The sequence below is a fragment of the Leptonychotes weddellii genome, chromosome 9 (assembly GCF_054177405.1).
Source record: "Leptonychotes weddellii isolate Sample4059 chromosome 9, ASM5417740v2, whole genome shotgun sequence".
In the NCBI taxonomy this organism is placed as follows: Eukaryota; Metazoa; Chordata; class Mammalia; order Carnivora; family Phocidae; genus Leptonychotes; species Leptonychotes weddellii.
The window spans coordinates 24,212,966-24,234,002 of NC_138377.1; the positions used below are offsets into that span (position 1 = coordinate 24,212,966).

At 40.0% G+C, this 21,037-nt stretch overlaps 2 protein-coding genes across 12 annotated transcripts in view; one reads left to right on the forward strand and one right to left on the reverse strand.

Annotated features, from left to right (window-relative positions):
• Positions 1-5,060, reverse strand: part of FCF1 (FCF1 rRNA-processing protein) — a 19,069-nt gene extending 14,009 nt beyond the window's left edge. For 4 of the 6 annotated variants that reach the window (XR_014148350.1, XR_014148349.1, XM_081830227.1 and 1 more), the window contains exons 1-4: positions 4,768-4,803; positions 4,548-4,615; positions 2,806-2,877; positions 2,056-2,204 (exon numbers count right to left, since the gene is read on the reverse strand). Coding sequence is in view for 4 of the 6 variants with exons in the window: in XM_081830227.1 (XP_081686353.1) it covers positions 2,056-2,204; positions 2,806-2,877; positions 4,548-4,582 (256 nt within the window). In the remaining 2 variants the exon portion in view is untranslated. The other 2 variants (XM_081830228.1, XM_081830230.1) reach the window with 2 other exon arrangements.
• AREL1 (apoptosis resistant E3 ubiquitin protein ligase 1) overlaps positions 5,041-21,037 on the forward strand; it is a 43,065-nt gene continuing 27,068 nt past the window's right edge. For 4 of the 6 annotated variants that reach the window (XM_081830221.1, XM_081830224.1, XM_081830225.1 and 1 more), the window contains exon 1: positions 5,043-5,181. The gene's annotated coding sequence lies outside the window, so the exon portion shown is untranslated. Of the gene's footprint in view, positions 5,182-8,342; positions 8,366-21,037 lie in introns of those variants that run through there. The other 2 variants (XM_081830223.1, XM_081830222.1) reach the window with 2 other exon arrangements.

The following is a 21,037-nucleotide window of genomic DNA, read 5'->3' on the forward strand; positions in this document are numbered from 1 at the left end:
GGGTGATAGACACTGGGGAGGGTATGTGCTATGGTGAGCGCTGTGAATTGTGTAAGACTGATGAATCACAGACTTGTACCTCTGAAACAAATAATACATTATATGTTAAAAAAAAAAACCAAGTAGATAGTAGGATGGGAAAAATGAAGGGGGGTGGGAATCGGAGGGGGAGATGAACCATGAGAGACTATGGACTCTGAGAAACAAACTGAGGATTTTAAGAGGGGAGGAGAGTGGGGGGATGAGTTAGCCTGGTGATGCGTATTAAGGAGGGCATGTTCTGCATGGAGCACTGGGTGTTATACGCAAACAGTGAATCATGGAACACTACATCAAAAAAAAAAAAGAAAAGAAAAGGCACAGTGAGAGCATTTAGCTGTACACATTATAGCTGTACTCCAAGGTATCCATATCTAGAAAAAGCACTCCTCTAGGACGAAAGCTTTCCTAAATGGTCACCATTTAGATAATAGTGATGGAACTATAGAGTCAAGGAAACAATTCACCTTCAAAGGGCCATGCCTGAACCCTCCATTGATTTCATTTATAAGTAGGTCACAGCATTCCTAGATAAGCAGCTAGCACACTTTACTTATAGTTATAAAAAAGACCATGGGAATACAAAAAGTCTACCAAAGTTTAGTGTCTTCCCTCATCCAAGGCCACCCTAGTCCGCTCTCACAGGCAGGTAGGGCCCCCAGTTCAGGTTATTCTTTATTATTCCTACAAGCTTAAAACAATTAAAGTATTACATATACATAGCTTAAAAAGAAATATGGAAAAGTCTGTATGAAAAAATTACTGTTCCTTGATCCTTTCCCACCCACCAATTCTGATCCTTACAGACCACTATTTTACTTCATTAGCTGTTTTTCTTATTTGGTGGTTACCTTCATATATTGATATAATAAACTTATACACTTTTATATTTATTAATTTTATGGCATTTAAAGAATTTAGGTCTCTTACTCATCACATTTCTTAGCCCATCTTCCAAACTTACTAGTTTCAATAAATCAATAAACAACATTTACGTTACTAGCACTCTATAAATGTTCATTAGATAGCATCCTTTAAAAATTAAAGGACGTGCAAATTTTTTCCTTTGATTTATTCTTTTTTTTTTTTTTTTTAAAGATTTTATTTATTTGACAGAGAGAGACACAGCGAGAGAGGGAACACAAGCAGGGGGAGTGGGAGAGGGAGAAGCAGGCTTCCCGCGGAGCTGGGAGCCCAATACGGGGCTCGATCCCAGGACCCTGGGACCATGACCTGAGCCGAAGGCAGGCGCTTAACGACTGAGCCACCCAGGCGCCCCTCCTTTGATTTATTCTTTATGGCAAGGTATAAGTCTAGTTTTCATTTGTACCTTTAACTAGATGATTGGAAAAAATATAAATGTAAATCTACCACAAAATGCAACAGATCTCATTATTAGGAAGTGATTCCCTTGTACATGGCCTAGATTTTCTTCTTCTTACTCATGGTAGTGAAGGAAGATCACTTGAAGGAGGGGACACCCAAACACAAGAGAAAGCTACTAATGGTAAACTGCATACCTAGGTGGAAATAAACTACGTCTGGTCCTTTGTGGTGCAAATAAACACCAAATTGAATAAACTTAAGAGCTGTTAACCAGCATCACTTCTAGTTCTGTGACCATAAATAGCAAAATATCTTATTTAGCTTTTCCACAATGGAGTGGAATGGAAAATGTTTCCTCCTTAATGTAAAACAATTCTGAAAAATGTAATAAATTTTCATTTACCCAGAATTTTAAAATCCAGAATTCTAAAACAAAAAATGCCCACCCCATGTTCAAAATTGATGTCCACAACATCAAAGCAGGCTAAGTGTGTTCTGATTGTGAGGTTTAATTACTCCCAGTCACGTCTGCATTATATTTCAATTCACTGAAAATGGTCATTGCCACAGTGAGCAAATTAAATGACCAGAAATCCAACTAACTAGGACCCCACTCCCCTCTTTTCATGTATTTGGATAATTATAATTACTCTGTACAAATGACATGAAATGCAAAAGTATGATACTCACACTTGGCATACAGACAGTCCATCATTGACTGTACTAAGTCAAGTTTCGCTTTAATGGAAAAGTTGATAAAGTTGGTATCAACCAGGATGTGGTAAGGTGGGCCCAGCTGTGTGTTATATTGGAAGAATAAGCAGGAAGGATGTTGGGGGCTGAAGGAAGAAGATACAAAACACAAAGTAATGTCTACATTGATACTTTGATATCAACAATGCAAATGAAGTTCTGCTTCAAACTGTTTGCTATAGATTAAGCTCCTTTTTCCTTATTCATTGGAAATAAATCCTAATAAATCCTGTGACGAAATATCCATTACCAATCTAGGGCAAAATGAGATAATAAAGAAAATATGATAAGGTTTCATAAAATTAAGTGTATTTATTTAAAAGGAATGACCTTTATCCTGAAATTTTGTCCTTACTATTTTTGGTGAAACATTCTTTCATCAAATGCTGATCTGTTAAACAGTGACAACTGTTTCTTTTGAAAGATCTTGGCAAAGAAGAAAAATTAATAATTCTAGATCTAATCCCTAAGATTTTAGGGGAAATTTCACTGCTTCATGAAATCCAAAAACTTTCGAACTACTGGAATGGATACATGTTCACTAATATCACTTTCATTTGCATAGTTGTGCCAGACTTACAGATGGCTTACAAAACAGCTTAGGGAAAGCCCGGATTTCTAAGAATTCTATGGTTCTAAAAATCTCTTCTACATTTAAAGGAAAACTTGAAATGTTTGATTACTCACACTTCTCTTTCCTTGAGTGCACTGGGATCTTTCTTTTCTTTCTTTTTAGGTTTTAATCTGTCCTTCTCTTTACTAGGAAAAAAGAAAGTAAATTAAATGCAAAAGAAAAAAATCAATGCAGTTATAATCTCATTCAACATGTAAAGTTTCTTCCTTCTTTTTTTTGCTTACAGAGGAAATCCTATTTTGTGATTTTTTCATATTAATATCCATAGCACAGATAATTCCGTGGGAAGTAGGCTGAAAGTAACTAATCAGTTAAACATAATGAAATTTAAGAATCTCTAGCCAATAATCCATAAAAATTGTTAATGGGGGGGACGCCTGGGTGGCTCATTCAGTTGAGCATCTGTCTTCAGGTCAGGTCATGATCCCAGGGTCCTAGGATTGAGTCCCACATTGGGCTCCCTGCTCAGTGGGGAGTCTGCTTCTCCCTCTGCCTGCTGCTCCCCTGCTTGTGCTCTCTCTGACAAATAAACAAAATCTAAAAAAAAAAATTGTTAATGGGTAAATAAAAGTTATACTATCATTTCTTTGTCAGAAGCTCTTTGTATCAAGGATCAAAATCCACTTCAATGCGGTGAAGAAACAGGCTGACATTTATCTTCTGAAGACTCAAATGTTCCAACAGTAGGGAGGAAAAAGCTTCCCCCATATGCCTCTTAAAAAAGGCTAAAATGTGGGCGCCTGGGTGGCTCAGTTGGTTAAGCAACTGCCTTCGGCTCAGGTCATGATCCTGGAGTCCCGGGATCGAGTCCCACATCGGGCTCCCTGCTCAGCGAGGAGCCTGCTTCTCCCTCTGACCCTCCCCCCTCTCATGTACTCTCTCTCATTCTCGCTCTCTCAAATAAATAAATAAATCTTTAAAAAAAAAAAGGATAAAATGTAAAAATACATACACAAAATTTAACCCTTAACTGGAAATAAAATATTATCAATGAGGCAAGTTCCCTAAAAATTACATAATACATACATACTAAAGGCTGAGAATACAATTTAGTAACTCTGAAGGCCATTCCTTTGTTCTAAGGTTATTAAACACAATGAAGACCAGTCTTTTTTCTTTTCTCTCTTTCCTTTCCTTCCTTCCTTTCTAAAGTAAGCTCTAGGCCCAAGGTGGGGCTTGCACTCACCACCCTAGATCAACAGTCTGATGCTCTACTGACTGAGCCAGCCAGGTGCCCCAAGACCAGTCCTTATTTCCTAACTTTGTTCTTCACTGAAGCAGGGAAGCTTACAATAGGGAATGTCATTTCACTTTCCCACAGTGGTTTAGAGTCTTTGGATAAAATGGAGACATCTAGGTGTTTTCCCATTCTTTCTTTTAAAAGTATTTAAGTGGCAGGTGCTGGGGACACAAGACAAACATGGTCTCTGACCTCACCGTCTTTCAACAATTTTAACATTTTTTTCCCCTGGGGAATATAAGAAGTGTAATGGCAAAAACACAAAGATATTCCTACCTACCAAACTCCTAGGAGGCTTAAATGTGATATCGTAGATAAAATATATAAAAACGGTGGAAGAGAGCGAACACTTCAGTAATGTTTAATTTCCATCCCCTTCTCCAGAGTAATCGCTCAGCATCTAAGTGGCTGTTACACACTTGCCTACTATCCTATGCTATATAAAACCAAGACACAATAATTTTTAACGTAAACACAAAATAATGACAAAACTTTACTACTTGATGCCCTCTTAACTCTTATATCTTTGGGAAGAGATTGATTCCAGATACTCACAGCCTCTGATCTCGGAGACTAAGCATTCGCTTCATGGTGGCATACTTTCTTGCTTTCTTTTGCTTCCCCTTGAAACAGAAATTTTAGAGTTAAAAGAATTGGAAATACATCGTATCTTCTTGAGTTCTTTCTCTTGTTTTGTCCACTCCCTTCCCTTCTTCCCTCAAATACCCAGCACCTCTTCTCTGTGCCCCAAACTGGTCCTCCTGTCCCCACTCACTAGAGCATAGCAGGCAACGCTCGAGCAGTTTAAGAACTACAATCAGAATGAAAACAATTAAGGGTAATACAGAGGAAATTTGGCCAACGGCTGATCGGCTCAATCTGCTCCCCTAAAATGTGGTCTTACAAAGTCACTTCTCAAACCCTCCTCTCACCATGTTCACGCCGTGCTCTTGTTTCTTCCGGAATCACGAACCGCGCGACACTTTTGCGTAATCCAAATACTGCTTCCTGCAAAGGCTGGCCCGGAAGCGGAAGCCGCTTTGGGAAACGGAAAAGCTTGGAGCCGGTTCCCAGCTGGAGCAGAGATCCGTATTGGGGTCTCTGGGGGGAGGATCTCGGGCCAGGCTTGCGACGGGTGCTGCCGCCGCCGTTCCCGGCAGCAGAGCTGGGACTCCGCCGCGCTGCTCGGGTAACGTTTCTCTCCTCTGCCTCTCTAGCCCGGGGCAGTGCAACGAGGACCTCCCTGCACCAGAGGTCCAGAGAGGCAGGACAGGGGTAGGGGGAACGGAATTCTGGGTTTTCCAGTAGTCTAGGGAAACACATTCTCCTCATCCCTCAGCGCTGAGGTGTCAGGTCTCTAGGGTGCAATTGGGAGGTTCTATTACCTACTCAGTTCTCCTACCTGACATGGTGCTTCGTGCAGCTAGGTGGATGATTCTCACGATTCTCTGGAGTAAATGCCGTGTATTCGTCTCGGTGCAGAGAGGGATGAATCATCGTTTGAGGGCCTTCTTTAGACCATCTCTAGAAAACTGGGGCATAAGCTTGCATATGTTACTAGTTATCAAGCCAGGAAAATGGTGCGGGAATAATTGACATTTATTGGGAAGCCTTGGTGTGTCACCCTTAATGGAAAAGGGACGGTTTTTGAGAATAAGAAGAGAAAGAGAACTTTCATTTTTTTGAGCAGCTTCTGTGTACTTCGGTGGTTCTTAGCCTTTCGGAGATCAGGTACCCCTTGAAGGTTTGTGGACAGCCAGAGACGATTCTTAAAAAAAAAAAAAAAAAAAAGAATGGGTACATACAACATTTGTCATACAATTGATGAGACTCAGAGACTCTGAAGCCCATCCGTGGACACTCTGTCTGTGAACGTAGGGTTAAGAACCCCTATCTTGTATACTGTACTTGGCACTTTAATTATATTATCTTCTTTGGCCTTCACAGTAACTTAAGTGTCCTCCTTTTGCATTTAGGGAAGCTTAGGCTTGACTTTGTTCAGGGGTTTGTTCGGGTTTGATTTGATTCCAAAGCCTGTACTTACTGCACAAAACTATCCTAGTGTTTGAAATCCAAAAAGGTTATTACGTTTAAAAAAAAAAGCTGACCTAAAACATGCATTGGTTAACATGAACTTTGGAGTCTGACTAATGGAATTAAACTCCTGCTCTGCCTCTTACTAGCTGTATGACATTGTGTGAATTAATCTATCTGTACTTCAGTTCGTTCATCTGTAAAGTGGAAATAATAGTACCTGTCTTATAGGGATGTTATCAGGACTAAATGAATAAGAATGTGAAGTCCCTAGAACAGTGCTCACCACAAATAAACCCTATTAACGAATTTTTTATTATTGTGTGTCTTTCAACATGTGGGGGCATTTGAATTTTATGCCAATTGTATTTTAATATAGTTGCTCTATTTTGGAACTTGAATGTGTTGATATCTCCAAGAACCTTATAAAGTTTTCAGTTCTTGAAAAGCTAAGTTGCAGGGTGACTTCTCAAGTTGACTTGTGTATAGACACATTTTTATTCCTTCTCCTTTTTCTTTTTGGCTTGCAGGCATTTAGATAGCTTTGTAGTTCACATTATCTGACCTCGTAGGCGTTGAGTTTTTTATGTTGAAACAGTTTTATTATTGAACCATCTACAGATAACGTATGTGCCTTCTGCTTTACCCCATTTGCGGTCACTAGAAGTTCCTAATCTTTTTGAGACAGCTTGCGTGCAAGTTGCATTCATGGCTAGAGCTGAGAGCTACCACTTTTTCAATGCATTAGAACCTCTTGGTGATTAGGCAATAACCTTTTTAAGTAAACATGACCAGTTGTTTATTTTAAACATTTGGATGCTGACCAGTATTACAGGTAGGGTCAGAGGGAAAATTGCATATAATTGAATAGTTATCCGCATTTAAATTCAGCCGTTGACAGAAGAACACTCTCCTGCTAATGTGTACCATGAATTTTGGAATCCATGAACAATAGTAAATTTTTTAAAAAACAAGTAATTTGGAATAACTATTCTGAGAGTTTTCTTGTTTCCTTGTTTGTTAATACTTGAGAGGGAACTAAATTAGTGTAGAAACACTACAGGGAATGAGAACATACTTAGAAAAATGTTTTTGTTGAATTGTAATTTTATTGCAATCTGACATTCTTATAGTCTAAGATTAAAGGACTGAGATGCTTGATAGCATGTTTTGATGGTGATGGGAGGGGGGAGATGGTATTGCTTTGTGTTGGGTGGGGGCAGAAAGTAATTGCTTTTGATTACATACTTGTGAGCAAAAGAAATACTTTTAGTCCTTCTCAGCAGTCAAGAGGGTTGTTTTGTATTTTTCTGCAGTCTTGTAGAGAAAGAATTTTTTAAGGCATTCAACCCACAGTTTTGAACACATAATTGGGTTGGACTTCATTCCATTCACTAATTGGTCTTCCTTACCAATTGAAGTTAATAACAAATTTCTTTATAAAATTAAGGCTAATGAAAGATTCGTTTAAAACTCTTGTATTTCAATGTTAGAAAGTTAAAGGTAGATTGACTTTTGTGAAGAAAACTAATTCACAGATATTTTCTTCATTTCCAAGTTACAGTTTTTACACTTCTTTTTATGTCTCATGTAATGAGTTTTTTCCCCCAACATTAGTTGCTCTGAATTATTTTTCAGTTAACTCGACTGCCTTCTAAATATGTAACGTGGTGTACAGCATGTTCTGTTCCTAAGGTGTTGATACCAAATGGCTTGTAAGATACCTCAGAGGTACTTACCGCTGCATGTTCACTCAGTCAGAAGGCATGTATTAAGGGCCCATTCTGTGTGTGTTACTCTTCAAAAGCTCAGGCCTGAATTGGAGATAGACTTGTGAACAGATAAATTATGGTGAGGTCATCCAACAGAGGTATGCAAATTGAACTCTTTCATAGGAATTACTCTACTTGTTCATCTTTATGGAAGTGGTCCAGGTCAGAGTACTGTTGTGTAATATGTAATATTACAACATACCATATAACAAATAAGACTTATGAGCTTAACAGATTCTAGTATATCATTTCACTTTTTAAATTACTTTAGTCCTTAAATAGCTTAGGTTTAAATTTCAATTTATCTTTCTTTGGTTTCTTTTTCTTTGAAGGGTTCATGAATGTTTAGGCTTCATTAATATTCTTTTATATAGTAGTTTCAAACTTTTTTTTTTTTCTGTTAAAGATTTTATTTATTTGACAGAGAGAGAGACAGCGAGAGAGGGAACATAAGCACGGGGAGTGGGAGACGGAGAAGCAGGCTTCCCGTGGAGCAGGGAGCCTGATGCGGGGCTCCATCCCAGGACCCAAGCCAAAGGCAGTCGCTCGACCGACTGAGCCACCCAGGTGCCCCAGTTTTCAGACTTCTGAGGTTGTTTAGCCTTGTTGCAGTTTGTGTGTGCACATGCATCTGTGGAAGGGGGCGTGCACACGCATGCTTGACGCCTTGGTATGCTATTATATCACCATGATGTTTTCCTGGTGGGACTCTTGAAGCCTGTTCTACAAGTTATGGTTTAATAGAGATGAATATTCATTTAGTTATCAGAAACCAGTCTTGGCAAATATATGTTTTGTCATTTAGCCTGAATTGAACTGTACCATGTGATTTTTTTTTTTTAATTGGGGGAGGGCAGAGAGAGGGAGAGAGAGAATCTCAGGAAGGCTCCACACTTAGCGTGGACACAGGGCTTGATCTCACAACCCTGAGATCATGACCTGAGCCAAAATCAAAAGTCAGACACTTAACCGACTGAGCTAGCCAGGCGCCACACCATATGATTTTAATATGAATTTTTGTTACCTTGGATAGTTGAAGGATTTACATCGTATTTTTCGGAGCTTCTAGCTGCAGCATCATTTCAGTGCAGTTTCCCTGTTGGTGTTGAGATGCTAGTAGTCAACATCTGTTCATTGTATTTTCTATTCATTATCCTTTTTGGCCAGAGATCAGGTAAAGGTAATCTAATAATATACAACATACATTTTCTGCAAGATCCTCTTGCTCAGAGATCCAGCCTAGGTTATTTTAACCCCTCCTTTGTCCACTTAGAGAGGTTCCACTCCAAGGATACCCCCTGGTGTATGCGGTAAAGCTATTAGGAAGAAAAAGAAGTTAAAACCTCCCAAGTATGATCTAGTTTCTCATGTCTTGGTGAAGAAGGAAACCCAGCTGGGCTGTGTAAATGATTTATAGGAAAGATTGAAAAGGATTTGAAAAAAGTGTTTTAACCAAGCATTACCTGGATTGGGTAGGGATTAGGGAGGCATGATCAGAATCCTAGGGAGGGAATGAGAATGTAAAGTGGGGAACCAGATGTGATTTTTTAAAAATTACATTTTATTTTGGAGTAATTTTAGATTTATAGAAAAGTTGCAAAGATAGTAGAGAGTTCCTGTGTATCTTTCACCCAGTTCTTCCCCTAATGTTAACATCTTACATAACCATGGTGCATTTGTCACATCTAATAAGAAATTAACTTTGGTACAATATCATGAGCTGAACTACAACTTTATTTGGATTTTACAAGTTTTTCCACTAACAGCCTTTTTCTGTCCTAAGATCCAAACCAGGATACCACATTGTATTTAGACCCTGTGCAATTTTGATAAATAGGTTGGGGTTTCCAGTGAGCTTTTTCTCTGCCATGTATGTGGTTCAGTAATCACCTCTGACCTTTGCTGAAGAGAGGAAGTCATTGACCATGAGAATAAACAATACTGTGTAGGTAGTGTTTTGTACCTCCTTAATTCCCCAAACATTGGTAACTCAGTGGAAGAGTTGGCTTTGCTCCCAGGAGGGTGGTATGAAGTTTCCTGAGAAGCTAAGAGCTAATCCTGATTGAGGGGCCCTTCCTGGGCTCCACTAACACCACGTGCTCACTTCATAGACTTCACTACACAGGACTATTACCAATTGGTTTACTTGTCTGTCTTCTGTACTAAACTGTATGTTTCTAAGGGGTCAGGGACCAGCTTACTCATTTTGGACTCCTCAGGGTCCAACATAAGTTTGGCATCTAATAGGTTTTTAATACACATTTGAAGAAATTCATAGATCTTATTTGGTAACATTGATTATTAGGTCAACAAAAGTTTTGTTTTAATACTATGTAAGTGTTGAGTTTCTCCTTCAAATTCAGCCATCTCAGTTTGCCATTTCTGTTTTGAGTTTTTCTTCCGGGAATCTTAAACAAAGAGCTATAAAATACTCATTTAAGATTGCTCTTTTTTCCTGATGTAAATAAATTATTTTCTTTAAAAATAACCATAGAATATGGGGCGCCTGGGTGGCTCAGTCGTTGAGCGTCTGCCTTCGGCTCAGGTCATGATCCCAGGGTCCTGGGATCGAGCCCCGCATCGGGCTCCCTGCTCCGCAGGGAAGCCTGCTTCTCCCTCTCCCACTCCCCCTGCTTGTGTTCCCTCTCTTGCTGTGTCTCTCTCTGACAAATAAATAAAATCTTAAAAAAATAAAAATAAAAAAATAAAAGGGAGGGAGAAATTGTGTTAGATTTTAAGTGTGTATGTGACGATTCCAGTTTCATCCCACTGGGCTGTAGATCTGGCCGTTTGCCTGCCACTTCATGCACAGTTAATGAAATAACACCTTCCTAGACTTATTGAGGGAGACGGCTTGTCAGATTCAGGGAATTCGTTTTAAAATTTTCCTGTTATAGCCAAGATTCAGTGGCCCAGGGTCACCTAAGCATAAAAGCTGCCATGGGATGGGAACACAGGGGCCTGTCCTAATTCTGTGGATCAGACACAGCAGATTCCGTTTGGTAAATAGAAAAAAAAAAACATGTTAGGAGAGAGTTGTAAATTGAAGCTGCTGTTTTCTTGATGAAGATGAAAGACTGCAACAGGCATAGACTGGCCAGTTTTTCTGTTTTTCTCCAGACGTCCCAGGAAGTTACAAAATGAGCAATGATAAGTTGACCCTTGTTTCCTTGTTTTGTGCACACTGGCTTTGAATCCCTTTTTCCTCTTTTCTCTGAACTATGCAGAGAATGGCAAAGTCTATTCCAGGGGGCAGTTGAATCTAAACTGCGCTTTCATATGTCCTCTTCATTTCAACTCGGACGAACTCTGGTTTGTCTTAAAGAGAATGGTGCAACAGAGAGAATCCAGATTGAATTAAGAAATGTAGAATTATGGGGCGCCTGGGTGGCTCAGTCGTTAAGCGTCTGCCTTCGGCTCAGGTCATGATCTCAGGGTCCTGGGATTGAACCCTGCGTTGGGCTCCCTGCTCAGAGGGGAGCCTGCTTCTCCCTCTCCCACTCCCCCTGCTTGTGTTCCCTCTCTCACTGTGTCTCTCTCTGTCAAATAAATAAAATCTTTAAAAAAATAAAGAAATGTAGAATTACTTTTGTCTCTCTCAGCTAAACCTTTATAAGCCTAACTTTAACCAGTGAATGATAAGAAAACGGTTCCAGCCTCCTCTCAGGTGAGAGTGATCTTATAAAACTTCTCTTCTGGGCGCCTGGGTGGCTCAGTCATTAGGCGTCTGCCTTAGGCTCAGGTCATCATCCCAGAGTCCTAGGATCGAGCCCCACGTCAGGCTCCCCGCTTGGCGGGGAGCCCACTTCTCCCTCTCCCTCCTGCTCATGCTCTCTCTCTCCCTCACTATCTCTCTCAAATAAATAAAATCTTAAAAAAAAAATAAATAAAAGCTTCTCTTCAAAACCAGAAGGGCAAATAGTTCGTTGTCCTTGGCTTAACCTGCAGGTGCATGCTCTGGTTTTTGGAATTTTGTTGTTGTTTTAAGACCCAGCATCAGGGGTCCAGAGGGTTTATGTCAATTTGAGGAGAACTGAGGAACTGAAACATTGGCTCCATTTAGAAATGCCATTTATTAGGTTAAAGAGTAGGGGGGAAACTGTTAAAAGATAAAAATCTTTCCAAATTCTGAAACAGACTGTAACTGAAATGCTGCTTGGTAATGTGGGGAGTTGAATTTGAAAGAAACAAAGCAATAATAAAACCGAGTAATTAATGAGATAAAGGGCCTGCAGGAGCTTAAAAAACTCTTGTTAAAAATGTTTTTATTCAGGATAGTTGACATATAATATTATCTATGTATTAGGTACAACATAGTGATTGGGCAATTACACACATTATGAAATGCCTACTACGGTAAGTATAGTTACTATATTTCACCACACAAAGTTATTACAGTATTATTGACTATATTCCCTTTGCATATTTTTCATCTCTGTGACTTAATTTATTTTGTAACTAGAAGTCTGTACCTCTCCTTTACCTATTTTACCCATCCCGCACACCCCTCCCCTCTGGCAGCCATCAGCTTGTTCTCTGTATTTATGAGTCTATTTCTGTTTGTTTTGTTTTGTAGGTTCTACATATATGTGAAATCATATGGTATTTGTCTTTTTCTGTCTGACTTATTTCACTTAGCATAATATCCTCTAGGGGTCTGTCCATGTTGCCGTGAATGGCAAGATTTCATTCTTTTTTATGGCTGAGTAATATTTCACTGTATATATATACACATACATATGTACATATGCATATACATGTATACATACATACATGTGCATATATATACACACACACCATATCTTCTTTATCCACTCATGTATTGATGGACGCTTGGGTTGCTTCCATGTCTTGGCCATTGTAAATGATGCTGCAGTAAACATAGGGGGGCATATATCTTATTGAATTCAATCCCATTTTCTTCAGGTAAATACCCAGAAGTGGATTACTGGGTCATATGGATCTATTTTTAATTTTTTTAAAGATTTTTTTATTTATCAGAGAGAGAGAGAGAGAACAAGCAGGGGGAGCTGCAGGCAGAGGGAGAGGGAGAAGCTGGCTCCCCACTGATCAGGGAGCCCGATGCGGGACTAGATCCCAGGACCCTGAGATCATGACCTGAGCCGAAGGCAGCCACTTAACCGACTGAGCCACCCAGGCGTCCCTATTTTTTACTTTTTTTTAAAGATTTATTTATTTATTTTATAGAGAGAACATGAGCCAGAGGGGCAGAGGGAGAGGGAGAGAGAATCTGAAGCAGACTCCCTGCTGAGCACAGAGCCCTACATGGGACTCAATCTCACGAACCTGAACCCAAGCTGGAACCACTTAACCAACCCAAGCCGAAACCGCTTAACCAACTGTGCCACTGAGGCCCCCTTATTTTTAACTTTTTGAGAATCCTCCATACCGTTTTCCCCAGTGGCTGCGCCAGTTTGCATTCCCACCAGCGGTGCACAAGGATTCCCTTTTCTCCACATCCCCACCAACATTTATTATTTCTTGTCTTTTTGATATTAGCCATTCTGACCAGTATGAGGTGATACTGTGGTTTTGATTTGCATTTTCCTGATGATGAGTGATGTTGAGCATCTTTTTGTGTGTACTCTTGTTAAAAATGTTAACAGGAGATTTTCTTTTGTGAAACTTTTAGATAAAATTTCTAGAAGAAAATCTTTGTGTCCTTGAGTTAGGCTATAAAAAACAGAAACTATAAAAGGAGAAAATTGATAAGTTGGATTTCATCAAAGGAAAAACTTTTTTCTTTAAATAACACTGTTAAGAAAATGTTAAAAGCAAACCACAGGAAATATTTGTCAAACATGTCTAGTAAAGGATTTGTTTGCAGAATATATAAAGAATTCTAACAACTAAGTAGTAAGAGGATAAACAGCTTGATTTTAAAAAATGCAAAAGATTTGGATACCAAAGAAGTGTCACAAATAGCCAATAAGCACATGAAAACCTACCCTATATTGTTAGTCCTTAGGGAAATGCAAATAAAACCGCAGTGAGAGACCACTTCACACCTTTTAGAATGGGTAAAATTTAGTAGTGTGTTATTTAACCTCCATATATTTGTGCTCTTTCCAGATTTTTTCTGGTGGTTGACTTTTAGTTTTTTTTTTTTTTAAAGATTTTACCTATTTATTTGACAGAGAGAGACACAGCGAGAGAGGGAACACAAGCAGGGGGAGTGGGAGAGGGAGAAGCAGGCTCCCCGCAGAGCGGGGAGCCCGATGCGGGGCTCGATCCCAGGACCTCCCAGGACCCTGGGATCATGACCTGAGCCGAAGGCAGACGCTTAACGACTGAGCCACCCAGGCGCCCCTGACTTTTAGTTTTATAGCGTTCCAGTCAGAAAAGATGCATGGTATGACTTCGATCTTTTTGAATTTGTTGAGAAATTTGTTTTGTGGCCTAATATGTGATCTGTTCTGGAGAATATTCCATGTGCACTTGAAAAGAATGTGTATTCTGCTGTTTTAGGATGGAATGTTCTGAATATATCTGTTAAATCCATCTGTCCAGTGTGTCATTCAAAGCCACTGTTTGCTTATTGATTTTCTTTTTGGACAATCCATTTATGTAAGTGGGGTGTTAAAGTCCCCTACTGTTATACTATTATCGATTACTTCCTTTATGTTTGTTATTAACTACTCGAAGTATTTGGGTGCTCCCATGTTGGGTGCATAAATATTTACAATCGTTATATCTGGTTGGATTGTTCTAGAATGATAACATTTAAAAGATTGACAATACCCAGTGTTGGCCGATGTGAACAACTAGACCTGTCATACATTGCTGGTGGAAATGCAAGATGATACAGCTGCTCTGGAAAACAGTGTAGCATTGTTTCTTATAAGTTAAATATATACTTATGATATGACCCAGCAATCTCACTCTTAGCTTTTTACCCAAGAGAAATAAAAACATGTGTCCACCGAAGACTTATACTTGAATGTTCATAGCAGCTTTGTCATAATAGCCCCAAACTGGATAGAACCAAATGTCCTTCAGCTGGTGAATGGGAAAGGAATTTTATTATAATGGACTACTACACAGCAGTAAAGAGGAATGAACTACTGCTACATGTAATGACATGTATGGGTATAAAACGCATTGTGCTAAGTGAAGAAATGCCACACACAAAAGACTATTTTGTATATGATGCCATTTGGCATCTGTAAAAGGCAAAACTATAGTGATAGGAAGCACATCAGTGGTTGCACAAGGGGATCATGAGGAAACTTTGGGATGATGAAAGTTCTGTATCATGATTGTATTTTATATCATAATCCTATACAATTGTCAAAGCTCTACTGCTTACTTTAAATTGGTGACTTTTACTATATATAAGCAATACCTCAATAAAGCTGATTTGGGGAAGACTTTTTTTTTTTTTTTGCCAGTGATTTATGCAGGATTAGAAACTAGATTCAGATTAATTCAGATCTGAATTTGTTATAGGCACTAAAATAATTTTGAAATAATGAGTATCCCTGAATTGAGTTGCGAAGAGCTTACTAGTTATCAAGTTGGATCAAGTTTAGGCTAAGACTTTTATTATTAATGAGAACAGGTGGAAATAAGATCCACATTTTATTTGAAGGTGCTTGATCAGAGAATCAGAGTTTCAAATAATCAAGGAAAAAAACCTGCGGGCTGATTTTGAACTCCCCCTCGTGCCCAAGTCTTTACTTGTTCTAATACTGTGACCACCGGTTTCTAGAAATACTCACTTCCTTTTGTCTCCAGTAAACTACTTACTTATACAGTTTTTTCCTCTTCTCTGATTGTTCCTTTTCACTCTTTGCTAGCTCCTTTTTTGGGGTGGGGAGTACATTTAAGGTTGATCCCTTTGTGGTTCTGTAATTGGTCTTTTCCTTGGTTTGCGTGTTTTGCATGGCAGTCCTTTCTCATTTCCTGTCTTGTAATTGCCTGCAGGATGCTAGTATCTCCATAGCTTCAGATGCTTATTTCCGTTTGTCTTGTGAATATATGTACCTGGATATCTCACAGACACTTCAAACTTAGTTCTGTACTCTTATCTTTCCCTATGCATTGGCTCTGCCTCCTTAATTCACCACCACTGTTCATCCAGGCTCCCAAGCGTAGAAAATCCCGATTTGTCCTTGGCTTCTTGCTCTCTTTTATCTTTTGACCTCACAGGTCACTAATCCTGTTGCTTCTGACTGGGAAACGATGCATACTCTAGCCCCCTCAATACTTCTCCGCTCTCAGGCAAAGTTACCTTTCTCCTTCCTTTGCCCTCCACACGTTGTTTATTCCTATTTTTGTTGTACTTGCCACGTTGTTGTGCCCATCTCCCACTTTGGACTGAGTTCATGGAAGTTAAGAAAAGACCCTGTCTTATTTATCCTTGTTACCTTAGCTTTTAGCACACAGTCTGGCGGACAGCAAATGCTCAAGAAATATGAAATGAATGAAGAATGAACCTCACAGAAGAACCTGAAGATGTTGGTGGATTACAGCCGGTGAATTACAGTGAATTTGCTAAAACTAAACACTGTTTTAGCAAATTATGTCAGGCAAAGAGAAAATACAGATATCCAGGGCTGGGGGGACATAGCGGAAAAAACAATTTTGTTTAAAATGTGAGTATATGGGATGGGTGGTAGTGGGGTAATAGACCATAAGTTGAGTGGGGATTGTAGTGTTTTCAAGCCTCAGTTCATTACCTCTCTCTGGTCGTAGAGGATCGTGGGCATGTAACCCCTTGGGGGCTGGGAGCAGAGCCCCGAGCAGCCTTTCTGCTTCAGGTATCAAGTATCTGCATATTTTGAACATACCCATATTTTACCTTTAGAAATTCATGCCAATTTTGCGTTCTGTTTTGTTACCTCTGAGTATTTTAAGGTGAAAATACCTTTTTCTCCCCACCCACCTCATCCTCTAGTGAGTAGTTGCTTCAGGAACTTGTGCCATTTATCCTCAGGCTTCCAGCACATCGGCCTGCCCCAGTGCCCAAATCTGGGAGGCATGGGACGGGGTTACGGTCTAATATGGCAGTATTCTAGCTTGATGTGATGTGGGGGATTGTCTACTCAGGAGTATTATGTCATGGAACCGAGGAGGGCGAGCTCATCTTTGTTCTAACGAGGCTATTCCTGGAAGGCTGCAGTCAGTTGGAGGCACCTCATTACCAGATCGCTGGGGACCAGCTGGAGAGAGTTCACAGAAGACCCACAGGAATGATTAAGAGACTGGAGGGGCTGACTGATGAGGAAAGAATATACATGAAAACTGTATAACTTGGCTGAACCGAGATAGCAGGAATACACAACTGTATAAATATCTCAAGAGAATAAACTTGATGGGGGAGGGCAGTCTCTTATGGTGGGATTTGGGGGAGAGTAAACCAAGGCTGAAATTAAGCAAAGGAAAATGTAAACTAATAATCTAAAGTACCTGATGGTGTACTCTAATTTTTGGAACCTTCTTAGGTCACTCTAAACTGTGGACCTTTTGTTAATTGAATGATTTGGTTTTTTAAAGTTGATTTTCCTGGACTTGTGGCTGGTGCTTCTGTGTAGAGAATCCTAAAGACTCCATCTTTCAAAGCCAACATCTTTTGTCTTGTCTTTCTCTGTGGGACTCCATGGGCGATAGTTGGGTGATTGTGGGCTGCCACTGCTTCTTGCTTTCTTCACCAGAGTTCCAAAGTGGATTTTCACATCCTTTTTTTCACGGCTTTTTATAATAGCATTTTAAAAGCAGACACTGAGTCAGTAATATGTATTGTAATAATTTTAGAAACCTCGTTATGGGATTGGTCCCTGAGGTACTGGTTTTAGGAAATTACAGCCTTGATGAAATGCAAACATAATTGTAGGAAACATGTACTTTGGGAAATGATTGTATAAAATCCGACTTTGGGGTATGGGAGGCATAAAACTTTTAAACAGCAGTTGAAATTAGAAATATTTGCCTAATGTTGCCAGTTTTATAGCTCTTTTCCTAAGAGGGGACAGGAGAACTGGAAGAAAATGATTTTATGCTTTTTTGATTTATGAAAATGAGTTCATTTACAAAGCAGTTATACAGCTTTAAGACTGAGACCTCTATGCTAGAGAGTGGTAAACTTTTCTTGTAAAGGGTCAGATAGGAAAGCTTTGTAGACCCTAAATCTCTGCAGCTACTCAGCTTTGCTTTTCTGGTGCAAAAGTAGTCATAGACCATATGTAAACGAATGAACTTGGCTGTGTTCATCCTTTTTTTTTTAAAAAGCAGGCGACTATCTGGATCTGGCCTGCAGGCTGTAGTTTGCCAACTCCTGCTCTAGACCTTTGCTCCCGAAAGCATGATCTGCAGACCAGCAGCATCAACACTCCCTGTGAGCCTGCTGGAGATACAGAATACCGGGTTGCTTTCCAGAGGGGCTGCCCTGGAGCCTAGACCAAGCTTCTCAGACTTTAATGTGTGTAGGAATCTCATGGGGGCACTTATCAAAGTACAGACTGAGATAAACTGAACAATATACTAGCTACTGGGAGACAAAGATGAGTCAGACCAGTCAGTGTCCTCAGAGACCCCAGAATTCATTAGGAGAGACTACTGTATAAACAAATAATTACAATACAGACTAATAAATGCTATAATAGAGGTATTTTCAGCACAGGAGTATCACAGCGGAGCAAGTGATTGGTTCTGTGTGGCATGGGGGCAATCCTCAGAGGGGCCTGAGAACTGGACCAGGAAGGGGATAGTGCTTGAGTTGAATTTTCAGGCTTACTGGAGACACTGAATGAAGCATTGTCAGGGGTAGGCATGGTAGTTCGTGGTGGGGTGCGGTAAAAATGATATTAGAACTAGGAGTTATTCAGGTGCCTGGGTGGCTCGGTTGGTTAAGTGTCTGCCTTCGGCTCAGGTCATGATCGCAGCATCCTGGAATTGAGCCCCACATCCAGCTCTCTGCTCAGCAGGGTGTCTGCTTCTCCCTCTCCCTCTCCCTCTGCCCCTGCGTGCTCGCTCTCTAATAAATAAAAGTCTTTTTAAAAAACCACTATTAAAAAAACTAGGGCGCCTGGGTGGCTCAGTTGGTTAAGCGACTGCCTTCGGCTCAGGTCATGATCCTGGAGTCCCGGGATCGAGTCCCGCATCGGGCTCCCTGCTCAGCAGGGAGTCTGCTTCTCCCTCTGACCTTCCTCCTTCTCATGCTCTCTGTCTCTCATTCTCTCTCTCTCAGATAAATAAATAAAATCTTTAAAAAAAAAAAAGAACTAGGAGTTATTTAATTTAATAATCAAATAGCTGATTACAGGGCTGGTGACCCATTACGATCATAATGGTAGAAATAAAATTTCAGTTACATTCTATTATTTTTAGCTAATTTTTTATGCTCTTTCCCTATTTAAAAAAAGGATAACTTGCCTGTTCTCTCCCCAAAAGTTATTTGTTCTCCAGAAATAGAAACTTTTAATATCTTCTTACATCAGTAAGAATTTAGAAAACACTGAAAGGTACAGGTTGAAAATAAAAATTATTTATAATTCCAAACACCAAGAGATGATGACTATTAATATTTTTGTGTTGTTCCATCTAGTTTTGTTTAGGTAACATTTTAAAAATTGGGCTCATGCTATGTAAATAATTTTGTGCTTGCCTTTTATTTAGCATTTTTTTGTGAGAAATTTCTTTCGTTGTTACTCCTTAAAAGGTGTCATTTTTTAATGCTTAGATAACATTCTAATGGAGCTCCTATAGTTTATATAACTCTTATCTTGTTTGTGGATCCTTTAAGCTGGTTCCAGTTGCTAGTTGACCTAGCTTTTGGCTCATGTACTTGGCAATTCTATCACCATATTTTAAAATAAATACATATATTGTTTATTTGTAATTATAAAAGTTTGCCAACTTGTTTGATCTGCTGGCCTTAACTCATTCCGTTCTGCTGTTCTTACTAGCATCGTGGCTTTTCTTCCTTGGTTTCCCAGGGTAGGGAGACAGTAGGGTAGTCATTAAAAAGCATGGATTCTGGGTCCAGGTTGTCTGGGTTTGACTCACCTCTACTACTTAACGGTGCGTTATCTTGAGAAAGTACCTCAATTTCCTCATCTGCAAAAGAGGGATAATTTTATCTGGGGTTGTGGTCCTGGGGTTGTGAGTTAATATATATGAAGCACTGATCACAGTTCCCACCGTGTGGAAAGAGAATCTCTTTTTTTTTTTTTTTAGTGATGAGTAGTCTCATTTGTTTTATGGTGGCTGTTTGTGTATGCTTTGCCATACCCCCTTTCTGTTATGTTTAGTTTATGAATGTCTTTGAGTTACACACTGACTTTACTAGACTTTACTTAGTGACTTTATCTTGAAAGTTCACAGACTTTTTTTCCCCACTCAGAAAAGTAAATTTTACTATTAAAATCAATGTTGTTTCACCATGTCTTGGAAATGCAGACATGGGCGCAAGGGGAGCAGCCTGCATAGACAGATGGGTTAGGTTTTAAAGCTTTTTGGTGGTTTTCCCTTTCCAAGGGAGTATTACCTTGATTGCTTCTATGGCATAATAAGGCCCTCTGTAATGTGGCCCCACCTATCCTGTGGTCTCGTTTCTCTTCACCCTATTCCCAGACCCTGTGCTCCAACCCCATTAAACTGGAACCGGGCATGTGGTAGTGATGAGGCTTACTCTTTATTTTTTTCTTTTTTAAAGATTTTATTTATTTCTTTGAGAGAGAGCACAAGCAGGGGGAGGGGCAGAGGGAGAAGGAGAAGTGAGCAGGGAGCCTGATGCAGGGCTTGATCCCAGGACCCTGGGAACATGACCTGAGCCAAAGGCAGACGCTTAACGACTGAGCCACCCAGGTGCCCCAAGGCTCACTCTTTAAATTTGTGCCCTCGTTGCTTCTCTTGAAGGATTAGAATCGACTACAGTGCTCGAGCTTCCTTTTGGGGAGTGACACAGTTAAGGCAGTGAGGCTGCCACTTGCCTTTTGTTGTGGAGTTTTTTTTTTAAAGATTTTATTTATTTATTTGAGAGAGAGAGAATGAGAGACAGAGAGCATGAGAGGGAGGAGGGTCAGAGGGAGAAGCAGACTCCCTGCCGAGCAGGGAGCCCAGTGCGGGACTCGATCCTGGGACTCCAGGATCATGACCTGAGCCGAAGGCAGTCGCTTAACCAACTGAGCCACCCAGGCGCCCCTGTTGTGGAGTTTTAATTGGGAAAGCTTAGTCGAGGTTTACCAGGCCTTGCTTATTTTTAGGGCCCCAGAGTTT